Raw genomic sequence first — 24,472 nt, forward strand, 5'->3', positions numbered from 1 at the left:
CACATATCTTCTTACCATAAAATTTTTATAATTTTTGGTTGGGCCAATTAATACAGTTTATTCATTGAAGTCTCCCTTGTTCTGCTGTCTGACAGTTCCGACACTTCTTTACTAAAAATTAATTATCTCCTCTTACAGGATTCGAATGATGTTCCCGTTTGTTTCTCTTGAAAATAGACTCATTCAGGATTCTAAACATATTAAATTTAATCCCCTAATTATTTTTATCCAATTTTTGATGATTTTACAAAGTCAGAACAGGGGAACCCGAAATTATTCTGATCTTGTCTCACAAAATTTATCATATCTCATGATTTACAATTCCATTGCTTACATTATTTCTTCTATAAGAAACTAGACTTAATAATCTTTAATTTCATATTTTATTCATCCTCTAATTCCATTTCTAAAATTTTTGGTGATTTTTCAAAGTTAGACTACTGCTGCTGTCCAAAACAGTTTTAGTGCAAAATGTTGATTTCCATTTTGCCCCAAATTTCATACTTCATACAATTCAGTCCTTGCTCAATTAACCCCTCAATTAAGATAATTTTCTCAATTAATACTTTTCCTAAACATTATAAGTTATTTCATAACTATTGAATTTCAGAATTTCTACATAAATCTAACTTCAAACTCTTTTACAATTAGGTCCTAAACATTCACTTTCTATTCAATTCTTACAATAAAATCAACATATAAACAATTTAAAGCTCTAATTCCATGCCAAATCATCATATAATTCCAGCACATATGTACAGAAACTTTCAATTTCTTTCATAGAATCAAAAACTAATGAATTCAACAATAGGACCTAGTTGTAAAAGTCACAAAAACACAAAAATTTCAAGAAATAATCAAGAATTGAACTTACTTGAAGTAAAAATATGAAAAACCAGCTTAATAGAACTCTTCCATGGCGTTTTTCTGATGAGAATGCAGAAAAATAAAGAGAAATCTAGATAATTCCACTTTAGTCCTAGCTTTATTAAGTAAATTTTACAATTTTCCAATTTTACCCTTAATTCTCCTTATTTTCTTGCTGATTTCATGTCCTTGCCGTCCAGCCCAAATAGAATTTGGGTCTATTTTCCTTTTAAACCCTCTTTCTTTTATCAATTAAGCTATTTAATCATTTCCTACAATTTTACATTTGATACAATTTAATCCTTTTTGTTCAATTAACTATCAGAACTTTAAAATTTCTTGATGAAACTTTAATACTAACATATTAACACTCCATAAATATTTATAAAAATATTTATGGCTCGATTTAAAATTATCGAGGTCTCAATACCTCGCTTTCGATTCTAATTATTTTAATATTTATTTTTAGTACACTATTAACTATTTCAAAATTTTTCCTAACTTCACATTTAATTTATACTCACTAAATTAATAATATTTCCTACTCATTTATCGGATTTAGTGATCTCGAATTACTGTTCTGACACCACTGAAAATTGATTATTACAATCTTCCAACTAAGAACTTACTTAACTAATGCATCTGCAACTCTATTAGTTTCCCCGTTAACGTGTTGAACCTTAATTTTTCATTGTTTATGAATCTACTGCAAACCAAGGGATATTAGACATAGGTTTTTGTATTAGCCGGATGACCTCCAAGCTGTCAATTTCAAAAATCATCTTTCTTGCTCCCAGTCGCCAAGCTTGTTGTAGTCCGTCATAAACTCCCCACAGTTCCGCTTCCATGACGGAACATACACCAATATTCTGTGCGAAACCTATCTTTTAAACAAGGATAACATTATTATCATAAATTGATAATGTAATTTATTTATTTACATTAAGTTTGTAAAGATAAAAATAAAGATTGTAGAATAAAAAGTAGAAGTTTGGGGTACTCCATCTTTTAAACATCATACAAATATACCTTTTAATATTGCTAGGTTACTTAAATTATGATTTAAATATTTTTATTTTTGAATATTTTATATTTTAAATATATTAAATAATGATTACTTATATTAATTATATAAAAAACATTATTAAAAATAAAATATAAACACAAATTCATGTGCAACACATGTGATATTGTAAATTAATTTGAACAAAAAATAGAATGATTCAATGACTCTAAATCATTACAAGGATTCAATTTTCAATTTTAAATAAGTATAGTACCTTTCAAAATTGTAAATACTTTTTCCAAATCTTTTAAAATGACTTTTGAAAAATCAAAATTTAAATATATTAACAATTTTAATTAGTCTAATAAATACATTATTCTATTTTAATGCATTAGTCTACTAATTTAATAAAAGGAAATATTTGATACATTGAGAAGTGTCTAGAATATTTTTAAAAAGTAAATATATAAAAATATGAGACAACCTTTCAATAATATTACAAAAATAACCTAAATTTGACAAAACCAAATTTAGTTACCAATCATTCTATTTTAATAAATGTTACAAAAATGAATCTAAAAAACCTAATTTAGGTGAGAAGAAAGACTCCAGTACCAACATAAAAATTGAAGAAAAATAAAAATAAATTCCATTTTATTTTCCTTTTACCGGATTAGCCGGTTATTAAGGTTGGTTCAAAAGGTTAGCTAAGAGGAAGCTCAGATTAGAACCGTATTGTAGAAAATTTACGATTTAGGCTTCGTTTGTTTAATTAAAAATAACTTTTAGAAAATAATTTTTGGAAAATAATTTACTTTTTTAGAAAAATTAATAGAAATTGTTTGGATAAATCTAAGTAAAATATTTTCGTTATTTGATGATTTTCTAAAAATTTCATAAACGTTGTTTTCAATAAAACAAACATACATTTGAGATTTATGATAAAAAGTTTAAATAAAGTAATAAATTGATTACAAAGTGATGTTAAGTTGAAATTATAGTAAATAATAAATTTTCATGATATTAAGGATTAAATTGTAAACTTAGTGAAATTTATAAGTGAAACAAAAAAGTGATATGCATGAAAATTTGTTATGTGAAATAAGATTTTATAATGAATTATTTGATTAAAAAGATTATATGGTGAAATAATTTAATATGTTAATAAGAGAATTGTGATAAAAATTAATGAATGTGTTATGAGATGATGAAATATACATAAAATATTTTAAAAGTGAAATTATAGAAAAATATGAAATTTCTATAATGACAAGAACTAAATTGTTAAACTTGAAAAATATGTTAATAAAATAATAGAAATGAAATATATAGAAAATTGATATGTGAAATAAGATATTAAGAATAAATGATGTGATTAAAATGTAAAAAGAAAAAAAATGATTTAATATGATTAATTAGTAAATATTAAATTTTATGATAAAAAACTAAACTAAAAATTACGAAAATTTATAATAAATAATTTATAAGTGAAAAATATAACAAAGAATGTGCTTGGACCTGTTGTTCAAATCATGAGTGTTCTAGTGAAAAATTTTTATCAATTTAAAAATGTTTAAAAATTTGATAAAACATTTTACAAGAATAAATAGGTAATTTACTAAAACTGAAAACCTTTTAGGTTGACCATTCTATTCTATTTTACATATTTTACATGAAACAAATATTTTCATTAAATCATAATCCTTGAAAGAACGTGAACCGAATACAATAATCAAGAGAAGGAAGTTTTACACCTGTTACTACATGTACAACATACACAAAAGGACTTGCGCCTTTGAAACACTTTTACAAATTCACATCTACACATCAACCGTTGAATTTCAATCCAGAGGCTGAAGAAAAGATGGTTAATGCACATCCTGCCCTCATACAGTTCTTCCTTTTTTCCATATCCTTATGACTAGCTATATTAGTATTTAAGTTTTATTTCTTTCACCCCCACATTTCCAAACCTAAAACAATGCTTGGAAAGGAAAGGATGCTCCTTATGCAGATACACTACGAGAGGTACCCCCTTGATTGGCCATGAATCGCACGACAACACAAGTTATATTATCTGCACTACCCCTCTGGCACGCCTCTTGCATCAGCCGCTTTGCTGCCTGCTCAGGATCCTGTATTGGTTTTATCATTGCAACAGCCTCCTGAGGAAGGTAAAGCAACCACAAGTTGTGAGGATGGTTGCTTGCTAACTAAGCTCATTTGTCCCAATACCAATAAGATTGCGTGAAAACATTTGTTTGTCTCATACCTCATTTGAAACAACATCCCACAGTCCATCACTTGCAAGAATAAGGAACTCGAGAGAGCTGTCAATCTTCTCCTCCTGCAAGCTCCAAAGACACATAAGAGTACAAGATGCTCAAAGATCAATACAAATACTAGTAGCAATAAAAATGTAATATTCATATAATCATTTCAAAAGTACCGATCCTATAGAGTTTTAAACAAATCAGGAAGAACTCTAGCAAGCACTGCTACTGCATTATAGGGTTCTATTTGTGCAATGGCATCTTAGGAACTCAGCATATTTCAAGAAAGAGACCTGAATTTCTGGATCAGCAACAACATATTGCTTCAAAAGCCGGTCACCAAATGCACGAGAAACAGCAAGGACGCCTCCTACTCTCCAAGTTCCTAAGAAGACAATTTCAGACATAATAAAAAGGAAGAAATTTAAGAGGATAGAAGGGTAAGAGGGGAAGGAGATATTTTTAGATGTAAACTCGCACCAGCCCACATGACAAATCCTCCTGCATCCTCAATCCGTTGACGCTCATCAGTTTGATCTGGCTTATGATCGCGGGACACAGCAATAGCTGTAAGAGGATATATCATCTACAAGTCATCTACAACTATCATTTTAGTAATAAAATATTCACTTAAAAGATTTTCAAAAGGACTGACAAATTCACACCTACAGCAAGATGGGTGAAGAAGCAGGTACATAAGAACACATAATGGCAAATTCATATTTGCTGTCATGAATGACTTGAAATTATAGGAATGGAAACCCAAAAAATAGGATCTTACCATTGCCTCCTCTGCAGATAACAGCACGGGAATCCCCAACATTTGCAACTAGCAATCGATCACCAACGAGTATAGCCGTAGAAGCAGTTGATCCAGCATCCCTATTCTGGTTATTTTCTGATTTTAAAAATTCAGAGTCTGTATGACTATATGCATCAGCTGGGTAGAATGAAACAATTAAAACTGATGTTAGGCTGGTGAATAAACAACTCGCTAGAAAAGAAGACAGCTATATGATACAGTTATAATGCCAATAACCTATTGCAGATTTGGTGTCAGAAATGAACTTTGGATGCCTGATCAAATTACTAAAAAGGTTTTGCTTCACATATTCAGCAGCCCGGGCACCTCCATGACCTAAAAAAACAATGCTTGTAAAGATCAGGTTATAACTAAGCATAACTAGCCAGCAATGAATTGTTTTTACATTTCTCGAAAAGAAATGAGTTTTTAATGGTAAAAGAAAATCTTCCTAGCAAAATATATCGGTATAAACTGCAACATAGAACTTATGGTTTACCGTAGTAATACCCAATCCTGAGACAGTAGGCCTTAAGAAATGGATTTGGATACTGCTAGCATAGTAGAACAGATAACAAATACCAGAATCCACATGAAATCGTTTCAGAGTCATTCTCTAAGTTCAAACTACAGTGTATCATCATAAGTAGGTATTTATTCTACTCTTACTTGTCTGGCAAACTTATTTACTTCAGCAGAGGGATTAGAGCTATATCAAGGAACAAAACGCTTAATTTTAAATAGAAAACAGATTTGAAGTCAAGAAAGGCTACAGCAGATGGAAACATGGTTAATAATACACTCCTTAACACAAAATAATAACCAACATAGATGTTACAAAAACTATTTACTGTATGCGGTTTATTGAAGTATACATAATACATTAGCTACTAAGTTCGCATTCATGTTCATGCATTTGTCAGAGACAGAATAAGTGTGAAACATACCATCAAAGACTCCAAAAAGACCAACTATCTCTCCATCAACCCCATCAATCCTTGTCTCATAAAAATCTTCCATTGAAGACCTTTTCCCTGGAGAGCTTGCATAGCCATAGCTGAACTTCCCATTCTGACTGTTGCAGGAGAACATGAGGCACTTGTATATTAGACAACCTTCATATCATTCCATCATTTAAGAAAAAATGTAAACTAAAAAACTAAAGAGTCGTCATTATCATTAAGTTTAAGCGAAACATAATTTAAGTGACTTTTAAGCTGATAGTTCAAGTGCGACCATCACTTCATATTCCTTCATGCATTTCTATAGCTTTGTTCATTTCCAAATGAAGATCTAACAAAATCTAAACTTCTTATCTCTATCAGTCGATGACTTAAAACAAGTGGTAAACCAAGCAGTAAACTTCCAATCATGAGATGCAACTAGTTTAGTGCAAAGCCAGAAATGTCCGAAAATTGCCTTCTTGGGATCAAGAAAGATCCTATACAAAACAGAAAACAAAATAATAGTTGTCCTAGTAAGTGTAATACTGGAAACAGGTTAAAATGCCTTTACTCCTGACACATAAAGAATGCTTTATTCCCCATGGTGACGATTGAGAACACACCACATCACATGCATCAAGAACGATGACAATTGAGAACACACCACATCACATGCATCAAGAACGACAAATTAAAGATTACGTCCCAGGTTTCTCCCACATTATGCAGTGACAAATCATTTAAAGATATAGATCCACAAGAATTTAACACATCAAGATGCTCCAAATTTAAGAAGTTATGTCTTCCAAATTTTTGGAGGTCAAGCATGTATTAATGGAAAATTTCATTTGTCTACCTTCCCTATATTCCCCTTTTGTGTACTACTGCTCGGTAATAATGATTTACTAGCCACACACCCTATCTAATCGGATGTGTTCCAAGGTTTATCTTAAAGCAACCATCCAAATAAGCAGGGATCTTTGTCTAAAAGGCAATTAAATAGATATATCATGATGTCCAAATCTTAACGGGTTCAATTTTCACTGAGATCTAGTATATTATTAACTGATATTTTCAAAATTCATACAAAATAAGTATTTTCAAAGTTAGAAAATAAGTAACAAAAAAATTCAGAATAAGTGACTTGTCGGTACCAAGAAATTAAGATCCAAAGCAAAACAGAAAAGAAAAAAAATTATATGCCCTAGGAAGTGTAATACCTAACACACGAGAAAATGTCATTACTCCTTACTCATAAAGAATGATTTATTCCTAGTGATGGCAATTGAGGACTCATCACATCGCATGCATCAAAAAATGACAACTTAAAGATCACACCTCAGGTTTCTCCCACATTATGCATTGACAAATAATTTGAAGATAAAGATCCACGACAATTTAACACATCAAGATGCTCCAAATTTAAGAATATTAAGTCCTAATCTTCCCAATTTTATGGAGGTTAAGCATGCAGTAATTGCACAATTCATTTTTCAACATTTCCTCTATTTTGCTTTTGTTTACTTTTGCTTGGTTATAATAACCCCAGTCATACGCCCTATCTAATTGAGATATACTACCCTAGTAAGCAGAGATCTTTGTCTAAAAGGGAATTAAACATATATGTCATCAATTCCAGAACTTAACGGAGAAGTTTCAATTTTCATTGGGAAGCTAGTTAATTACCAAAATTTTGAAATTCATGCAAAATAACTAACAGAAAATTCAGAATAAATGCATAAAAGTTAGGCAAGACATGCAAACCAAAACACATGATGTTGGACCATATGGAAATATGAATATATAGTAACTTGCAAAGCAAAAAGGAAAGTTCGAATTGAAAAGACATTCAAGATCTAAGCAAAGAAGGATAAAAAGAGAAAAAAGGAAATAACCTAAGGCCTCCCCCACAAACTGGTCCATCTTCAGCATGAACCTGACTTGAAGATTGCAAAACAGAATTCAGATAGCCCATATTATTGCTAGAGCTTTCAAATTGGCCACCTCTTATCCCTAGTGTCAATATAGAAACAACAAAAACAACCGTATTTGAAAAATGAAATTTCAGCTGATGATAGTCGGAATACAAGAAAAGCGGTAATTTTGCGCGCTGATGAAACCAACAATCTCAAAATTCAGGGAATGATCAACCTTAACCTGCAAAGAAAACAAAATTTCCAGATCCAATTAAAAACACAAAGATCTTAAAGATCTCAACATCATGCATATCATGTTAAGTAAAGCCTGAATAGACATGATTAGATAATGAATAATAATAATAATAAAAGAAATAGTTTTGAAAGCGAACATAGCACATGCAATAAAATTATTTTACTAGTTTGTCAAAGTGAGATGATTGTGAAGAATAAATAACATAGATGAAGATGGTGGAAGAGGGGGAGAAAATAGTTACCTCAATCAATGAAGAAGAGGAAAGGGAAAGGCAGAATAAGAGTGCGGAAGATTGAATGAGAAAAAGCAAAGCACAGCGCATAAAAGGCCCTTTAAGAGGGGAGAAAAAGACGAAGAGAAGAGACTGTTTTAGAGAGAGATATAAGTATGATAAAACTAAAACCAGAGGCTGCTGCTGATTCTTTCTGTTTCATGTTCGGTTCGGTTCAGGGTTTAATAACTGAAAGAAAACCACCTCAAATTTAAAAACAAACAAAACAAAATTAGACTTTCTTATCTTATCCACTGTTTTTAAGAAGAAGAAGATTAGTATTATTATTACCTTAAAAGCTAGTATATATTTAAATAAAAATATTATTAATTAATTTCAAAAAAACAATTTTAGTAAAATTCAAACAAAATGGTTAATACAAGGGAGTGGAATCAAAGAAACAAACTGATATTTTGAAAAGGTGGGTGGATGGAGGTGTTTGGTTCACAGGCGTAGCCGGAGAGGGAGCCGAGAGGCAAGCAAATTACAAAACGGACTAAGTCAAATATTATTAGGTATTTGAACCATACACGTGGAACACATGCAAAACAAGGTGTCGTTTTTCCATTTCCAGAAAAATGTCAACTTAATTTACATCACGAAAATGAAAAACAAAACAAAAGACGTATATTATGTGGTTTTATGATTGATTGAGTTGTTGTTGTTGTGTCCCGGGCCTATAAATGATTTGAAATTAGATGAGATGAGACACAAACTAGTTAACAGTTATTAATCTATCATTCTTATCAAATAAATTATACGTGTCTGTAATCAAGATTAATTACATGGGAAAGGTAGAAACAGAACACAGCCCAAGATAGGAAACATTGCTTCTCAGTTGCAAAATGGAATTGAAATGGACCATGGAGGGATATAATTACTTAATATAATCAATCTACAGATGACAAACATAAATACAATCAGGGCAAATATCTGTTTGTTAAGCTTAAGCTTAAGATAAAAATCATATATCATATTCATGTTCGCAAACTTTAGATTGTTTTGTATACTTTTTAACTTTCCAATTCGGTTATATGATACAAAATTCATCCTTAAGTTCGCCAAAGCCGCTCCAACCAACCCATCCATTCAAAGGCTTACTAGTACAAGCTTCCGTCTACTTAGGAAAACCTTTGTATTTCGTCAAAACATCTTCAAATCCCATCCAAAATTTTCTCACTATCTACCATCAACTACCTCTGTCTATACTATACTATCCGATCAAGTCTACTATAACTCTATTTGACAACCTACAAAGTAGGGGTATAGTACAATAAAACATGTGTACTGGATCTCTAGGCTCCTCTTCGCCTATGAAAGGGAATCTTTGTCTTATGGGAGGACGAATACCGCAAATCTCTACTATCACTTTTCTTTCTCTCCAAATGCAATTTCATCCAAAGCTTTTATCATCCTCACAGTGTGAACCACCTTAAACCACCACCCTGCAAACCACAAATTAATCATTGGTGTCATCTGAAAGAAACAAGACAAAGAATTATAAAAGTAAAATAAAATAAGTGATATTTAAAAAAATAATAATAATACGAGTATGATAAGAATAAGCTAGTAAATTAGTGCTTCTTGCTATGAAGTTAAAATCTTTCCCAACACAGAACTGAAATAACAGGGTTAGCAAAAGTTGCACTGGTACATGGGTCCGTTAGTTATGGTGGTAGGCCATGAATTAGCCACTATAAATTTTATCAGTGTGTTTTACTTTACAAAACCAACCCTCTCTCCGACGCCATCACATACTAGTTGCAATGTCTTCTTTAGTAATCACTACAATAGTGTCATCACTGTTTCCAGCAAATGCACCATTAATGTACAAAATTCCCTTCAGGCTAATCAGAATATCTACACTGCCGCTGAATAAGAAGTAACTAAAGAATATTTGCTCAAGTCATTGGATTGAAAATGGTTGTTGAAATACAGACCTCGACGGCAGTAAAAGGATTATGAAATTGGCCTGAGTTTGTTGGATTTTGAAAGCCAAAGCAGTCGAATAGGAGAAGAAAACCTTGTATTTCAAAGCCTCAGGCAGCAATACTCCCTGGTCTCGCCTATTGGAGGAAGTCATTCAAATGTATTACACCATTGCATACATCTGCAGAACATGACTGCCATTACAAAATTACTTTTTGTAATAATGCAGTCGCAACCACCCATGCATTCCTCCATTTTGGTGACTAAATCAGCTAACCTACAGATACCAAAATTTTATAAATATATCATATCATAAAACTCTTTTGTTTGTTTCTAATACTAGAAAAGTTCTCTCATGGTCCATAAAAAGTCAACAGATACACTTCCAAAACCCGTTACCAACTTACCCGTTGAAACTAGAACTCCCTTGTGCCACTCCATACTCCAAGCGCTCATCCAGCCTTGCAATGCGTGTACATTGTAGAAGATTGTCCTCAATCATTGGGGGAACCCCTCAATTTTATTTATATGTTTCGATCCGATAATAATAATTTTAAACTGATCTCAACAATGAAAGGATCAATCACAATTCAAAGAAGGAGAAAAGACAACGGGTGACTAACTTCACTTGAGAGAATAAAGACGAAAATATAGCCAATAAATTAACTTTGCTTTTGCAAAATGCATTCTCAAATAATCAAATACATCAAAGTGAAGGAATCTTTTCCCAAAGGAAAAACAAAAACAAAAATACTACAATATGGTTCAACGAGAACCAGACTTCCTCATGGGGTTTGTTGTCAGTCAACAGTCACAGATGGAACTTGTGCGTCTTAGCATTGTTTGAAACCAAGTTTTCCGAAAGGGAGTGCAGTGCAGTGCAGCCTCCAACATAAACCAAGTTATCTACTACTGGTCTCAAATCCATCCTACCCAGATCATAAGTCACCAATAGACCAACCATTACCGTAAACAACTAACACCACACATCTCAATTCATTCGCCTTCTCCTATCCCTCTCTCTGCCTCTATCCCTGTCATGATCATCCCTTTCCCTGCTTCCACTCTTTTCACGATAGTCTCGCTCCCTTTCTCTCCCCCTTTCACTTTCCAGTTCTCGACCTCTACTTCTATCCCTATCTCTATCCCTGTGCCTTTCTTGTTCCTTTTCTGAACCATTTTCTCTATCCCTGTCTCTGTTTGATGATTTCCACGGAGGGCTCTCACTTCGGCTTTCACTGCGATGCCGCTTGCTTGCAGAGTCACGTGCATCATCCCGCCTATCTCTCCTCTCTGCAATTTCAATAATGTATAAACTAATGTTAGGGTATGCCTTCAACTCAAGAAAGTACATTAACTTATTACAAGCCTTTCAAAGTATCAACAATTGGTCAAATGGCAAAACTTACTTCTTCCTGAAGTATCTTCACCAGAATCTGTTAAACCATATTCAGATTCTAGCCGTTTTCGGTGAACAGCAACCCTTCTCTCAATATCCTCGGCATTTTTAGTTCCCCGCTCCTCAAGGGATTCTCGATATTCTATCAAAGCAACCTCCAAACGTCTCAACTTTTTCCTGTGGTATTATGAGCATAGTGAAACATTAATAAATTAATAACTGCATGAGCAAATTCTACTGCACAGTTGATAAGAACATTTGGTTTTTGTTTTGTGTGCCTCAAGAAATGTAAATTCATCATACCTCTGCTCTTCATTGATTGCACTTTCAGATGGAGCTGAAGTATTCATATGAGTTCCAAACTCCAATTCATCAGCCTTACTAGGGCCATCACCAGCAGTCTCACTTCCAGAAGACAACCGAGTGCTTCTCTTTTCTTCATCATCACTGTCATCATCCTCTCTAGCCCATTTAGAGGCTGGCAAAACAGGATCCGTTTTATCTTTCTTCGTGAATGCTTTTAGTTCAGGCTGTGGGACTGGAAAGGTTTCAGCCAAAGGTACAGAAACTTTGTGTTCTGAATGGATCTCATCCTCTCCAAAACAGGTCCATTCAGACAATCCCACAGACTCTGGCTTAGCATTTGCACCTCTCTGACCACTAAGATACCTACTAGAACTAGATCGAAACTTCAGCTCATCATCTAGTTCATAATTCCTCTGCTTTTCTGCATCTTCCAAACTTAAAAGTCGAGCAACCATTATTTCTCTACCACCAACAAGAGACAATCCATTATGTCTACAACGTCTTTCCAGCTCAGCAAGTGGGAGATCCATTAGCTCCTTCATAGCTGCACCTTTGCCCATTGCCAAAGCAGCATCTTGATTGGCCTTAATCCCATTAACTGCATCTTCTGAACTAATCTTATTTTCAATTGCTGGAGCATTACCACATATAGAATGAAAAGGGGCCACACCAGAGTTTCCTGATCGAAGAAAAGTAGATCGCAGTCCATTCACATATGCATCTGAAAAAAGAAACCAGTCTGACCATACTTGCAACACTTTCAGAACCCTTTCCTGAAGAAAACAAGAAAAGATCAAAAACCCAAGAACCAGATATAAATACATGCGCATGGCCACAAGCCAGTTCATTTTTCAGGTCCCAGCAGAACAAACATAACATAAAGCACACTGGAAGCGGTATAAAAGGTCAACATTATACCTACCTTAAGGGCCTCGGCTGTGATCCTTCCCGTCACACTGCGGTACAAATCATTAAAGCTCTCCATTATATCAGGCAACGTTGCTTCAAATTTGGTACGGTATGCAGATGCATTTTTAACAGGAGCACTGCTGTTATGAAGGATGTCAGAGACGAGCATAAGCCTTGCAACTTTAGTTGGAATTGGTGTCTCTTTAAGTGTCAAGGACTCTGTCAAAACTTCAACTATCTGCAGAAGAAAATGAGGGGTGGACACGTATCAATTTTAAGTTTCATAATTTTGTTTAAAGATTCAAACTGAGGAATGAAACTTAATGATATAGATGACTCTGCATATACTAGACCTGGAATGTTGTTCCTTTCCCTTATAAATATTCTTTTCTGTCCACAAATCTACTTTTTTAAAACATTTAAAATAACACTAAGAACATTCAAAATGAAAACCCTCAAGAGAGACCCAGCCAGGAACTATTAGAGTTTGAGAATAGGAGACAACTTATAGAGCATGAAATGCAGTAAGGCATGCTGTAGATACAAGGAATACCTCCCCAGCAGCATCAGCATTATCCAAAGCAAATCCCATAGCTTCCTTAATCTGACTCCTCTCTAAAGTCAAGGCCCGTAGCATATCCTCAAATTCATCCCTTTGAGGATCAGTAAGTGTTCGTTCTGGCTCCAGCCGCTGTAATAATCAATATAGTAAAGGATTATTAACTCAGTCAAATCACAACACAATCGCACATGGGGAGCACGACAAGTTCATCATTGGAATACCCTGCTTCTTCCTGCAGCATATGTGGCAGTGTAGTCCTTTTCATGCTCTGGACTTCTTGTAGTTGGCAGAGGAGGTGGTACCCATCTAAGGAGGAAAAAGAACAAAAAAATTACGCATCGCCAATACTGTCTAACACAACTTGTGAAAGGAACGTAATTAACAGGAAAATGTTGGCACATTATTACCTTCCACTACCAGTTATCATGATAAAAGGCTCCGTCCGCCACCTTTGAAGTGTATCACCCTGCATTCCACAAACATGGCAGTTCTTCAATAATTATTCCTTCTTTACATATATCCCAAGTATGGCATATTAAGTTGCAAAATAACGCCAGGGACAAAACTAGAAGATGCATTCAGATAGATAGCTAACAAAATGGACCTGAGCGAAAGAATATAATCTCCAGACATAGTAAGTATGTTCCTTTGAGCCAAGCTCAAACAAAAAGCTGAATAGAGGATTGCCACGACCCCTCTCCATAATAGCTTGTTCAAAAGCACATCCTCCATCAAGAACATAAAGAGCCATTGTATCGATGACATGGCGAAGATGGTCATCATCAGGGGGGGTAACCATTATATCTGGAACATTTGGAGTAAGAACCTGACAGGAAGATATATCAAATAAAGAAGTAACTCAGGTAGATATCAAATTGCCATTTTCTTAGAGAAAGATGAATGTAATTCAGTTAAAATACCAATTCAGAGTTCTGATTTGGAACAGATGTCACAGGTGGGCCCGAAGGACCAGATAAGATTATAGAACTACCCTGCCAATCAGAAAAAAAGCTTTAGAATTACAGCATAGAAAAACACTAGATGGTGGGTTTTGTGAACTATCTACTCAAACCAAAGCTATATTATCAGATCCTAGCTTCAAAAGAGATTAGTGGCTTAAGCATTTTTTACACAAAAACATATAAGCACTTTAATCAATTGAGCTTAGAATAATTCTGCAAAAGAACCTAACCAACCTCCATACTCCTGATGGCCATGTGTCCAGGTGGGGGAGCAGGTAATGCTTGTGATGGAAGAGCAACAGATTTACCCCACCCGATTTTCAACTCATATTCATATACAACAACTCCTGCCAAATAAACATATATTAATGTCATATAGCGGTTAAAGTAAAATAACAGTTATATATCACAGCAATTAGATTCAAATCAATCATAAATTACCAATAACATCACAAAATGAAGTAACTACAAGGGACATTTCAGCATTTACAGAGCTTTGGAGATTAGATATCACAATTTGGAAATGCTTCAAATAGGGCTTTACTAGAGGAAAAAAAATGGCATCAACAAGTTCATTTAAGATTTTACTTTGTTCAAGATGGTACAGCAAGCCTTAATCCCCAATATATCTGGAGTTGGCTATAAGACAAAGAAAATTTTACATTATGCACACAAATCCTCCTCCAATCATTCCTAACGACCACCATCCCCTCTTCAAGAACTAACAGTTTCACATCCTTATTTATCACCTGCAATCATGTCTTTTGCGGTCTCCCTTGAACCTTTTACCATATAAAATGTAAATTTGATCCATCCTTATTACAGGTGCACCCCTTAATCTGCACCCTATGTAGCTAAACCACCATAACTATTTCCTCTCACCTTATCCTCTATAGGAGACATCCCACCCTGGAGATCCCCATTTTTCAATATGTATTTCCCAGTCATACCACATTGCTATTATCATGCATCTAACTTAGAGCAAAAAGGACAGTTCAAGAATCAAGAACATCAAAATGCACTTCTCACAAGATTAATGACACAACTTCTACGAAAAGGCTCTAAGGAATACCTTGCATTTCATCTTTTGCAGCTTGTCCATCAGCTCTATTCATGAAAGCTACAAAGCCACAATTTCTTTGCCGCCGCCGCTCTTCCTCTGTCCTAGGCCACATAATCTTCACACTAGCAATAGGCCCAAATCTTCCAAAAGTCCGAAGAAGAAAATTTTCATCCACCTATTAACAAGAACTTATAGATAGAAAAAATGAACACTTACCTAGAAACAAAGTGGAAAGGAAGATTAAAAGCAGCAATTAAGAAACAACAGCAACATACCTTTGGTGAGAGATTTCCAACATAAAGATTTGTTGTTTGAGGATCACCATCATCAAACGATCCGGGCAGTTTTCCACTAGGATCAAAATCATCAGGGAGTTCATCAAAGCGACTGGATGGCTGGGAAAGGAACAACCAAGGGATAAGATTCATATACCTCTATGACAAAAGAAGAATAAAACAGATAACATGTCGTACAAAATAGAATGCTACATGAGAAAGACAGTGACAGATAAACCATCAACATACATCTAAGTGCAAGAAACAAAGGGAAGAAAGTTGAAATATGAATAAATTTAGTCACTACTATTGAATAACATTCGAGTCCCACTGAAACACTTACAGCTGAATTGTCACTATGACGCCCATCGCGCCAATGTTCGCGATCCTGATTTCTTCTCTCCCTCATTTCTTGTTCATGCTTCAGCTCCTCCATAAAATGATCAATGTTCCGAGACTTCCCCTTCTCTCTTTCCTTTGGCTTCTCCTCCTCCTTCTAGGAACAGCATTGTCAAAGTTTAAAACAAAATGTACATATCACACATTGAAAAACTCAGTTGGGAATGAATTAAATTTAAACATATGCCATAATTTCACTAACAGAATTCACCTTCTTCTCAGATTCCTTTCCCTTGGCCGCCAAAGGAGGTGGTATGAAAGATGGAACATACCTGCATACATACAATGAAAGATAAACTTCCATTTTACAGAAAGATTTCTTTTCACAGTTCCATTCTTTAACCAAAATTCATCACTTTTCCTCATCAATGAACCTTAAAGGAGACTTTCTAGGGGAGCCATAATTAAAACATTTTATGTCACAATAAGGCATACAAAGCTGTTCCTAGATTTCATTAGTGAATTCATTTTTAGCCAAAACTTATGCAGTTGGTGTGCAAGCATGCTGGAACATCCTCCTATAAAAACCAATTAAAAGCATTTTAAAGAATTAGGTAGCAGAGAGATAGTATTTTCATTTTTTTATTTTGAAGGGACAGATGGAAATTTAGGTTATCCGAATTAGATCACACCATAAAGTAGAAGGGAAAAAAAGATCTTTCTTCAATGAACAATTATTCATCATAACTTCATATGTGCTAATATGCACTCTTAACTGCACAAAATGGAATCACCACAAAATCCTAAAAGATGTAGTATCCCAAATGTCATTAACAAAAGAAAATGCTATAATGAAATTTGCAAACTTAAATGAAACAGAAAGGCAAACTGACATGCTAGAATCGTTCAAAAGTCAAAATTAAATGTGATTATCTAACCAGCTTATAAATTCCTTGAGTAAAGAAAACCATTCAGGCAACTAATACCAACTAGTTTGTTATAGAACTTAATTAAGTTGAGGGACCTCCTAATCTAAAGTTAAGGAAACAACATCCATTTATTTTCCATCTGCCAGAATGACTACTCTGACTGTAAATTTTATCTAAATTTCTATACATTGTACCTATTCAAGCAATAAATAAGAATAACAGCAGAGTTACTGACTGCATGACATGAAGGGATAAAATAATATATGTCAACTAAAAATGATATAATAGCCAAAATTCCAGAATAAACTTCCTAGCCAACTATAATTAGTACATTGCCTTTTGTCAACTGAAAGTAAAACACTTAAAAATTCTTCTTCACTATGCCAGAGATGGCAAAAATCAACATATTATTAACTTCCCAAACAGTTTCATTTTGAAATGCAGATTAGGACTTATATATAAACTAAAAAAGGTAGTAATTCCACAATGGGGTGGGGATAAGAGTTTAAATTCAGAAGATAATAAATAACATGTATTTCCTTTGTAAAGTAAAAAAAGGACCTGACAGATTTTATTTTTTTTTCAAATTTAGTGATATCAAAGTGCAACAAGGTGCTATACGAAAATCTTTCATGATATTATAGAAGCTTTTAAAAATATAAGGTTGAAGCGAGAATACCACTAAGTCAAATTATGATACCAAGCCAAAAGAACATTAATATTGCAGCATGGTTAATCAAAAGCAATTATTTACCTACTTCCCTTCTTTGCAACAGACACCCCATCTTTGGACTTTTCACCTGCCATCCGCAAATGAATAAACAAGGCCCATATTTTTATTAATGTGTTCTCATGATATGATACGGAAATCATTCTACTTGCTCAAAATCACTGACACTTAAAAACCGAAACAAATATATTAAAATTTCTGCCGAAACAAATATTGAGTGAGTTCCTGAATCAGACTGACCTGCAGAATCGGGCTTGAATTTCTCATTGGGATTGATTGTTCCGCCTCGAACAAATGCCTTTGACCCAGGTGCATTGTCTCCTTGAAAAGAAGCCACGAACTCCTCGTATAACCGAGCAGTTTCATCGTCCTCCCTCTGACAAACTCGCGGGGGGGGGGGGGAATAATTATTTTAGCTCAAAGAAGTAAACAGAACTGAATCGAAAGGCACGAAACCAAGTTAATTAGAGCTGTGAACTTTGTAGCTAAAACAAATCGCAGTACCTTCTTCTTGGCTTCCTCCTCTTCTCTGTGCTTCTGGAAAGGCGTTTTCTTGCGTGTGATCGAAAATGAACTCATCTTCAAATGATTGAATCAAAGACTCAAGACCCTTATCCTTTAACCAGGTAATAGAAAATTTTAAAAAAACAAACAAAACCCCAAAATTGATTCAATCCCTAACATATAGTAAACCCTAACAAATTAGACCTCCCAAGGTTACGGGTAGAGAGAAGGCGTGAAATCCTACCTGGCCAAATGGAAGAATTTGTGCGATTTGGACCTCGGAGAATCGATTGTTAGGATCAGTTCAGAGACAAATGAACCCAAAAAAGGAGGCAAAACAACACATGAAATTGAGCTCTTCAGTACAGTCACTTATTTACTTCCATGAAATTGAAAACATTAATATTAGGTTAAAATGTGCCCATAGTAACATTACTTGTCGAAAATCAAGAATTAAAATTCCTTTTTAATTATAATATTTTTAATTATATAATTATTTATTAAGTGAGTAGTTTTTATTATTATTTCAAAATATTATAACAATAAATTTAATAAAAAGAATAGTTAGACTTAAATTTTAAATTTAAAAAGTACAAAGATTAAATTTTTAAAAATATAAGTATATAGATCAAATTTCTAATTTTGATAAGTATAAGGACTATAGGTAAATTTAACCTTTAATATTAATAATATTGTCTTCCAAAATTATATAGGTATTGTTTTGGTAAGCCCCCCAACCCGAGTAGCTTTTTACGTTCACAGGTTTGGCAGAGAAGGGGAGCCTGAACTATGCGCAATGACAATACAATAATTAGACCGGTTGAAAACTCGAGTTATCCCATTGTTAGAAATTTAGGAGGTTTTCTTAGATTAAAATTAAAACGGTTTAAAATATAGATTAAACTTAAATTTAAATATTCAAAATTTAAAATCGGATCGATAAACTTTTTAAATTCAAGTGAAAGTTGAATCATTTTTTTCTTTTTCTATTATTCTCTCTTATTTTATAATTCTTGAAACTCCCTCAAAGCTTCAAAATACAATAAATTATTTAAATAAATAGTTGTAAGATTAATAGATGTAAATAAAGACTCATTTCACCTTTGCGAAAATGATGAACAACTTCTTTGTCCTAAAGTACTATATTTAAATATCATGGGAGTATTAATGTATCTTGCAAACAACACAGGACCCGATCTAGCATTCGTTGTAAACTTATTAATAAGATTTAATTTTTCTCCAACACATAGACATTAGAATAAAATTAAATATGTATATAGATATCTTAGAGAAACCATTGGAATGAGGTTGTTTTATTCAAGTGATTCAAGATCTTAATTAAGTTGGCATTAGTTGTTGCCTCTTCAAATCATGAAAAAATAATTGCAATGCATGAGACAAGTCGAGAGGTGTTTGATTAAGTTTTTTGACCTAACATATCCAGAATTTATATGATTGACTTTTGCAAGAAAATATGTCAATTATCTTATACAATATAATGCAATATGTAAAGCTTAATCGAACGGTGGTTACATCAAATGTTATATAGGAGTTCAACAAATTTATTATAGTGCTCATTTGACTGATCTTTTTACCAAAACATTGTCAACCACAACATTTGAAAGTCTAGTATAAAAGATCAGAAGGCATCAACTCAAAGATGTACTATGATGTTGCCATTAGGGTGAGTCCAAAACATGTTTACTATTTTCCTTTAATCAAAGTTTTGTCCCATTAAATTTTCTTGACAGCTTGTAATAGTGATTGTGTATTTTTTTCATTCATTGTGTTTTTATCCTACAAGATTTTTCCTAATAAGATTTAATGGGGAAATTTCCATTAATGGACATCTAAGGGATAGTATTATAAATCAATTAATAAATGGATGTACATATAGCTTCCCAAACCTCCCAAACTCTTAAATAATTTATATAGTGCCTTTATTCTTTTTTTGTAAACTATTGTGATTGAAGTCCTATAAATAGAGGACAAGTATGGGATTTTTATATTTAAGTGAAAGATGAATCATCTTTCCATTTTCCTACTTTCTCTCTCGTTCATTCTATAATTCTCTTAATTTATAATACTTTTATATGTTTTGTGCAGGTTGTCAATGTTTATATATTGCTTTAAATACTAAAACCATATTTTTTCTTAATTAATGAATACTAATTGTCGAAACCATTTTGAAAACAGGAATCGACTTTGTTTGAAAATAGAAATTAAAACGAGAGTCGCCATCGATCTTTATTAGGTGTGATCGGATCACCTTTGTTTTTAATAAAACATTTTAATTTAACTAAAACGGCATTTTGGTCTACGAAATCCAAGAGAACAAGTTCGAGAGTCGGTTACGTGCGAGGAAGGATCAGCACCCTCGACACGCCCAAAAATTGGTACCGAATTGATTAGTTAGTGTCTTAATGTCGAAAATTAAAAATCGGGAATGAGTTTGAAATACGATCCTTTTTATTAACATCGATTTTAAAAGTTCTTGAATTAGCTCAAAACGATTGTTAAAGACTTCCTCGTATCGAGATATCGGAGTATCACATCCCGTAAGTTAGGACACAATATCATGAACTCTCGAGCACAAGTTCGTCTTTAATTTTAATTAGAAATCCGTGTATTTAAAAATTCAAAAGGGTATTTGGCCATTTAGAACCAACAAGAAAATCGAAACCCCGTAAGTTAGGGCACAATTTCTCGAGGTTCCAAAATACGAAGAATTGCCTTATTTTGAAATTTTTGTTTTTGAATAGTAGCGAATGCGATATTTAAACGGCGTGTATTATTTTGTTTGGAATAAAAAGCGAGCGATTCAAGTTGGATAAATATGTTGAATTAATGTACGACATGATTTAAACTAGGCAAAAGAAAGGCATAACATGGAGCGTGGAATGATACAACGAGAATACAATATTATACAAACAAATAATAATAGCATGAAAATATGAATGAACGAATTACACTACAACGGCAGAGACCACATGACGCACATTATTTAAATATCCACGATAATAATTAAAAGAATGAAATGAACGATGTAATGCCATCCAAAGTGAATGATGAAACAATTTCAAATAAGTAATACATAAAATGAGTTTAAAACAAACATCATATGAAAACCATTTAAAATGAATATATTAACACAACTTAAAATCATTAATATACAAAAAAAATATGTAGAGCATCTTAAAATAGATAATTTGTAAAACAATTTTAAAGTATCCTATAAAAATTTAAAAGAAATACTATATGAAAGATGGATTTGAAATAAATAATATATATAAAAGCATAAATACAAAATGATCCAACATAAGTGATATGTGAAATCTAAAATAATAAAAGATTTATAATAAATAATAAAAAGAATTTAACATAATTAACATATGAAATAATATAACTAAATAACATATATAAAATAAATTAAAATGAATATTATTTACATATTATAGTTTAAAATAAAAGGTGTAAAAGACTTCAAAATAAATAATATAGGATTTTAGAATAAACAATGTATATAAACTTTTAAAAAAATAAAATAAAAATAAATAAATAAATATAAGCTACATAATATAATAAAGTTTAAAATATATAATATATAAAAGTTTAAAATAAAATAATCTATACGTAAAATATAAAATAAATAATATACCAAATAATTTAAAATAATATATAGTAAAGCAGTAACTAATTGAAGAAATATATATGCTCATAATCTAAGATAATATGTAGTAAACAATTTGAAATGAATGTTTTAAATCAATTTTAAATAAACAATATATAAATAGTTTTAAAAATAAAAAACAAAACAAGAAATAAAATAAATAAAATAAATGAATTAATAAATAAATGAAGCAAATTAAAAATAATTTGAAAATAATGGTAGGGACTGCTTTGCAAGTCATCAATAAAATAATGGGGTACAATTATAAATACCAAAAGCTGCTAGGGACTATATTATAAAAACGCGAAAGACCAAGGCTCAAAAGAGAAAATATCCTGTGCCCTTTGATGCGCAGCTGCTTCAATGGTCATTTCCTCAAATGGACAGAGGACTAAAATGAGAGAGGAGACAAAATCTTGTGGCGTAAATAAAAAAATAAAAAGGACCTTGATGAGACACGCTAACAAATGCGGAGGACCCATTGCGAAATATACCAATGGTCTAAAACACACGGGTTCCCCTAAACAAATACCAAGTTTCGAGACGTGTGGGGGATTGCAAAACATCACCGTTTTGCATGGCTATTAAAGCCAATTTTTTTTTGAATTCTTTTCATTTTTCCCATTTAAAAAAACAAAACAGAGACCTTTTACTCTCTCCCTCTCCCCTTTTCTCCCTTGCAACTAGGGTTTAGAGACCCATCCTCGCCGCCATCGTCCCGACTCCTCCGTGGGTGGTGGTTAGAGCCACGAGGGACGGGTTTTTTTTCAACCCCGTTTTAGAACCAATCAGGGGCAACGTTTTTAGCCCAAAAACGAGGGGAAAGGAGATCCTTTTACTCCCTTTTTAGAATCGACTCCGTCGACAGAGATGAGGCTCCAACGGCGAGATTCCGGTGCAATCCAAGTAAGTGTTTCCCTCCCTTTTTTGTTTAGAGAATAAATATCTAATGAAAAATGTGCTACAAAATATAAAAAAAAATGAAAAGAACACGAAAATAGAAATTGAAATCAACCTTTATTGTTTTGCCTTTTTTTATTCCTTAATATGCGTTTCGTAAAAAAAAACTACAAATGGATGTTTCGGTTTTTATAACCAAATTACATAAATCCATTTTTGTTTTTTTGCTTGTTGTCTGCTACTATTTCTTTTGTTTTTTCTTCTTTGTTTCCTTGTATTTTGCGTGTTAGTCTCTCTTTGCAGGTGTGTCAGAGGCATGTGAGGCCGGTGGTTGGTGCCCCGAGCGGTGGTAGTGGCGCGGGTGGTGGCCAAGGGCAGAGGGGGGAGTGACGGCTGAACTTTGGTGGCTAGGGTTAGGGTGGCTTCTGAAAGAAAAAAAAATTAAGATAGTGGGCTGACTTGGGCTTTAGGGTTTTAGGTTATTGGGTTTATTTTGGGTTTTATTTATTATTATTTTTTGTCTGGGCCAAAATTGGCTACTACAGTTGCCCCTCTTTGCTCATTGTTGTGTGACGAGAATGGAGCAAAGACCTTAAAAGAGCCAAATTTGCCTAGTCTTGCCGAATCTTAAGTTCTTCTATTCTTCGAATAGCCTCATCCCAATCCTCTACATCTTCAGGGATATAAGAACTGCTACTTTGATCTACTCCACTGTAATTTCAGGGAGATGAGGTTTTCGACTTCAATCTGCTCCACTGCAACTTCAGGGAGATGAGATTTGCCATGGTAACTTGATCTGACCTACTGCAACTTCAGAGGTATAGGATTTATAGCCTTAATCTACTCTACTACAACTTCAGAGAGATAAGATTTGCTATCTTCAGTCTATTCCACTGCAACTTTAGGGAGATAAGACTCGGTAATTTCAAACTGCTACACTGCACCTTCAAGGAGATGAGGTTAATGGCTTTAATCTGCTCTACTGCAACTTCAGAGAGATAAGATGTGTTATATTCAGTCTGCTCCACTGCAACTTTAGGGAGATAAGACATGCATCTTCAACCTACTCCACTACAACTTCAGGGAGATAAGATTCGTCATGGTAGATTTGATCCGACCTGCTGCAACTTCAGAGGTATAGGATTTATAGCTTTAATCTGCTCTACTGCAACTTCAGAGAGATAAGATCTGCTATCTTTAGTCTACTCCACTGCAACTTCAAGGAGATAAGACTTGTAACTTCAACCTGCTCCACTGCAACTTTAGGGAGATAAGGTTCGATATCTTTAGTCTACTCCACTGAAACTTCAGGGAGATAAGACTTATAACTTCAACCTGCTCCGCTGCAACTTCAAGGAGATAAAGTTTGTTTTGATCTGCTCTACTGAAACTTCAAAGAGATAAGATCTGTAATTTATAGCTCCAATTTGTTCCACTGCAACTTCAGGGAGACAAGATTCGCCGTCTTCGATCTGTTTCACTGTAACTTCAAGGAGACAAGATCTGCAATCTTCAACCTACTCCACTACTGCTTAAGGAGATAGGATGGTGGCTTAAATCTGTTCCACTACTGGTTAGGGAGACAAGATTCGCCATCTTTGATCTGCTCCACTGCAACTTCAGGGAGACAAGATCTGTGAATTTACTGATGTTGCTACAC

The 24,472-nt window shown here is 33.4% G+C and overlaps 2 protein-coding genes across 5 annotated transcripts; both read right to left on the reverse strand.

Annotated features, from left to right (window-relative positions):
• Positions 1 to 3,557: 3,557 nt before the first annotated feature.
• LOC108453008 (probable protein phosphatase 2C 59) lies at positions 3,558 to 8,930 on the reverse strand. Of its 2 annotated transcripts, none has more exons than XM_017750874.2 (9): positions 8,306 to 8,930; positions 7,788 to 8,049; positions 5,896 to 6,023; positions 5,186 to 5,284; positions 4,928 to 5,086; positions 4,627 to 4,713; positions 4,440 to 4,531; positions 4,146 to 4,220; positions 3,558 to 4,038 (listed from the first exon to the last, which is right to left on the reverse strand). In XM_017750874.2, the coding sequence occupies exons 2-9, from the start codon at positions 7,865 to 7,867 to the stop codon at positions 3,880 to 3,882; spliced, it is 879 nt and encodes a 292-aa protein (XP_017606363.1). In that variant the 5' UTR covers positions 7,868 to 8,049; positions 8,306 to 8,930; the 3' UTR covers positions 3,558 to 3,879. The 2 variants fall into 2 exon arrangements, with proteins under 2 accessions (XP_017606363.1, XP_052874319.1); XM_053018359.1 differs by lacking the exon at positions 8,306 to 8,930 and adding an exon at positions 8,050 to 8,068 and having other exon boundaries at positions 7,788 to 7,905.
• Positions 8,931 to 10,915: 1,985 nt separating this feature from the next.
• Positions 10,916 to 18,703, reverse strand: LOC108451349 (protein RRC1-like). 3 transcript variants are annotated; one of them, XM_053018357.1, is made up of 18 exons: positions 18,487 to 18,703; positions 18,243 to 18,317; positions 17,979 to 18,114; positions 17,763 to 17,808; positions 16,351 to 16,411; positions 16,084 to 16,236; positions 15,741 to 15,860; positions 15,475 to 15,640; positions 14,637 to 14,749; positions 14,361 to 14,432; positions 14,045 to 14,266; positions 13,848 to 13,906; positions 13,662 to 13,746; positions 13,432 to 13,569; positions 12,892 to 13,116; positions 11,967 to 12,742; positions 11,674 to 11,840; positions 10,916 to 11,557 (listed from the first exon to the last, which is right to left on the reverse strand). In XM_053018357.1, the coding sequence occupies exons 2-18, from the start codon at positions 18,315 to 18,317 to the stop codon at positions 11,256 to 11,258; spliced, it is 2,916 nt and encodes a 971-aa protein (XP_052874317.1). In that variant the 5' UTR covers positions 18,487 to 18,703; the 3' UTR covers positions 10,916 to 11,255. The 3 variants fall into 3 exon arrangements, with proteins under 3 accessions (XP_052874317.1, XP_052874318.1, XP_052874316.1); XM_053018358.1 differs by having other exon boundaries at positions 16,084 to 16,233; positions 18,243 to 18,354; positions 18,487 to 18,701; XM_053018356.1 differs by having other exon boundaries at positions 18,243 to 18,354; positions 18,487 to 18,701.
• Positions 18,704 to 24,472: the final 5,769 nt, after the last annotated feature.

Source organism: Gossypium arboreum, chromosome 8 (genome assembly GCF_025698485.1).
Source record: "Gossypium arboreum isolate Shixiya-1 chromosome 8, ASM2569848v2, whole genome shotgun sequence".
Taxonomy (NCBI): domain Eukaryota; kingdom Viridiplantae; phylum Streptophyta; class Magnoliopsida; order Malvales; family Malvaceae; genus Gossypium; species Gossypium arboreum.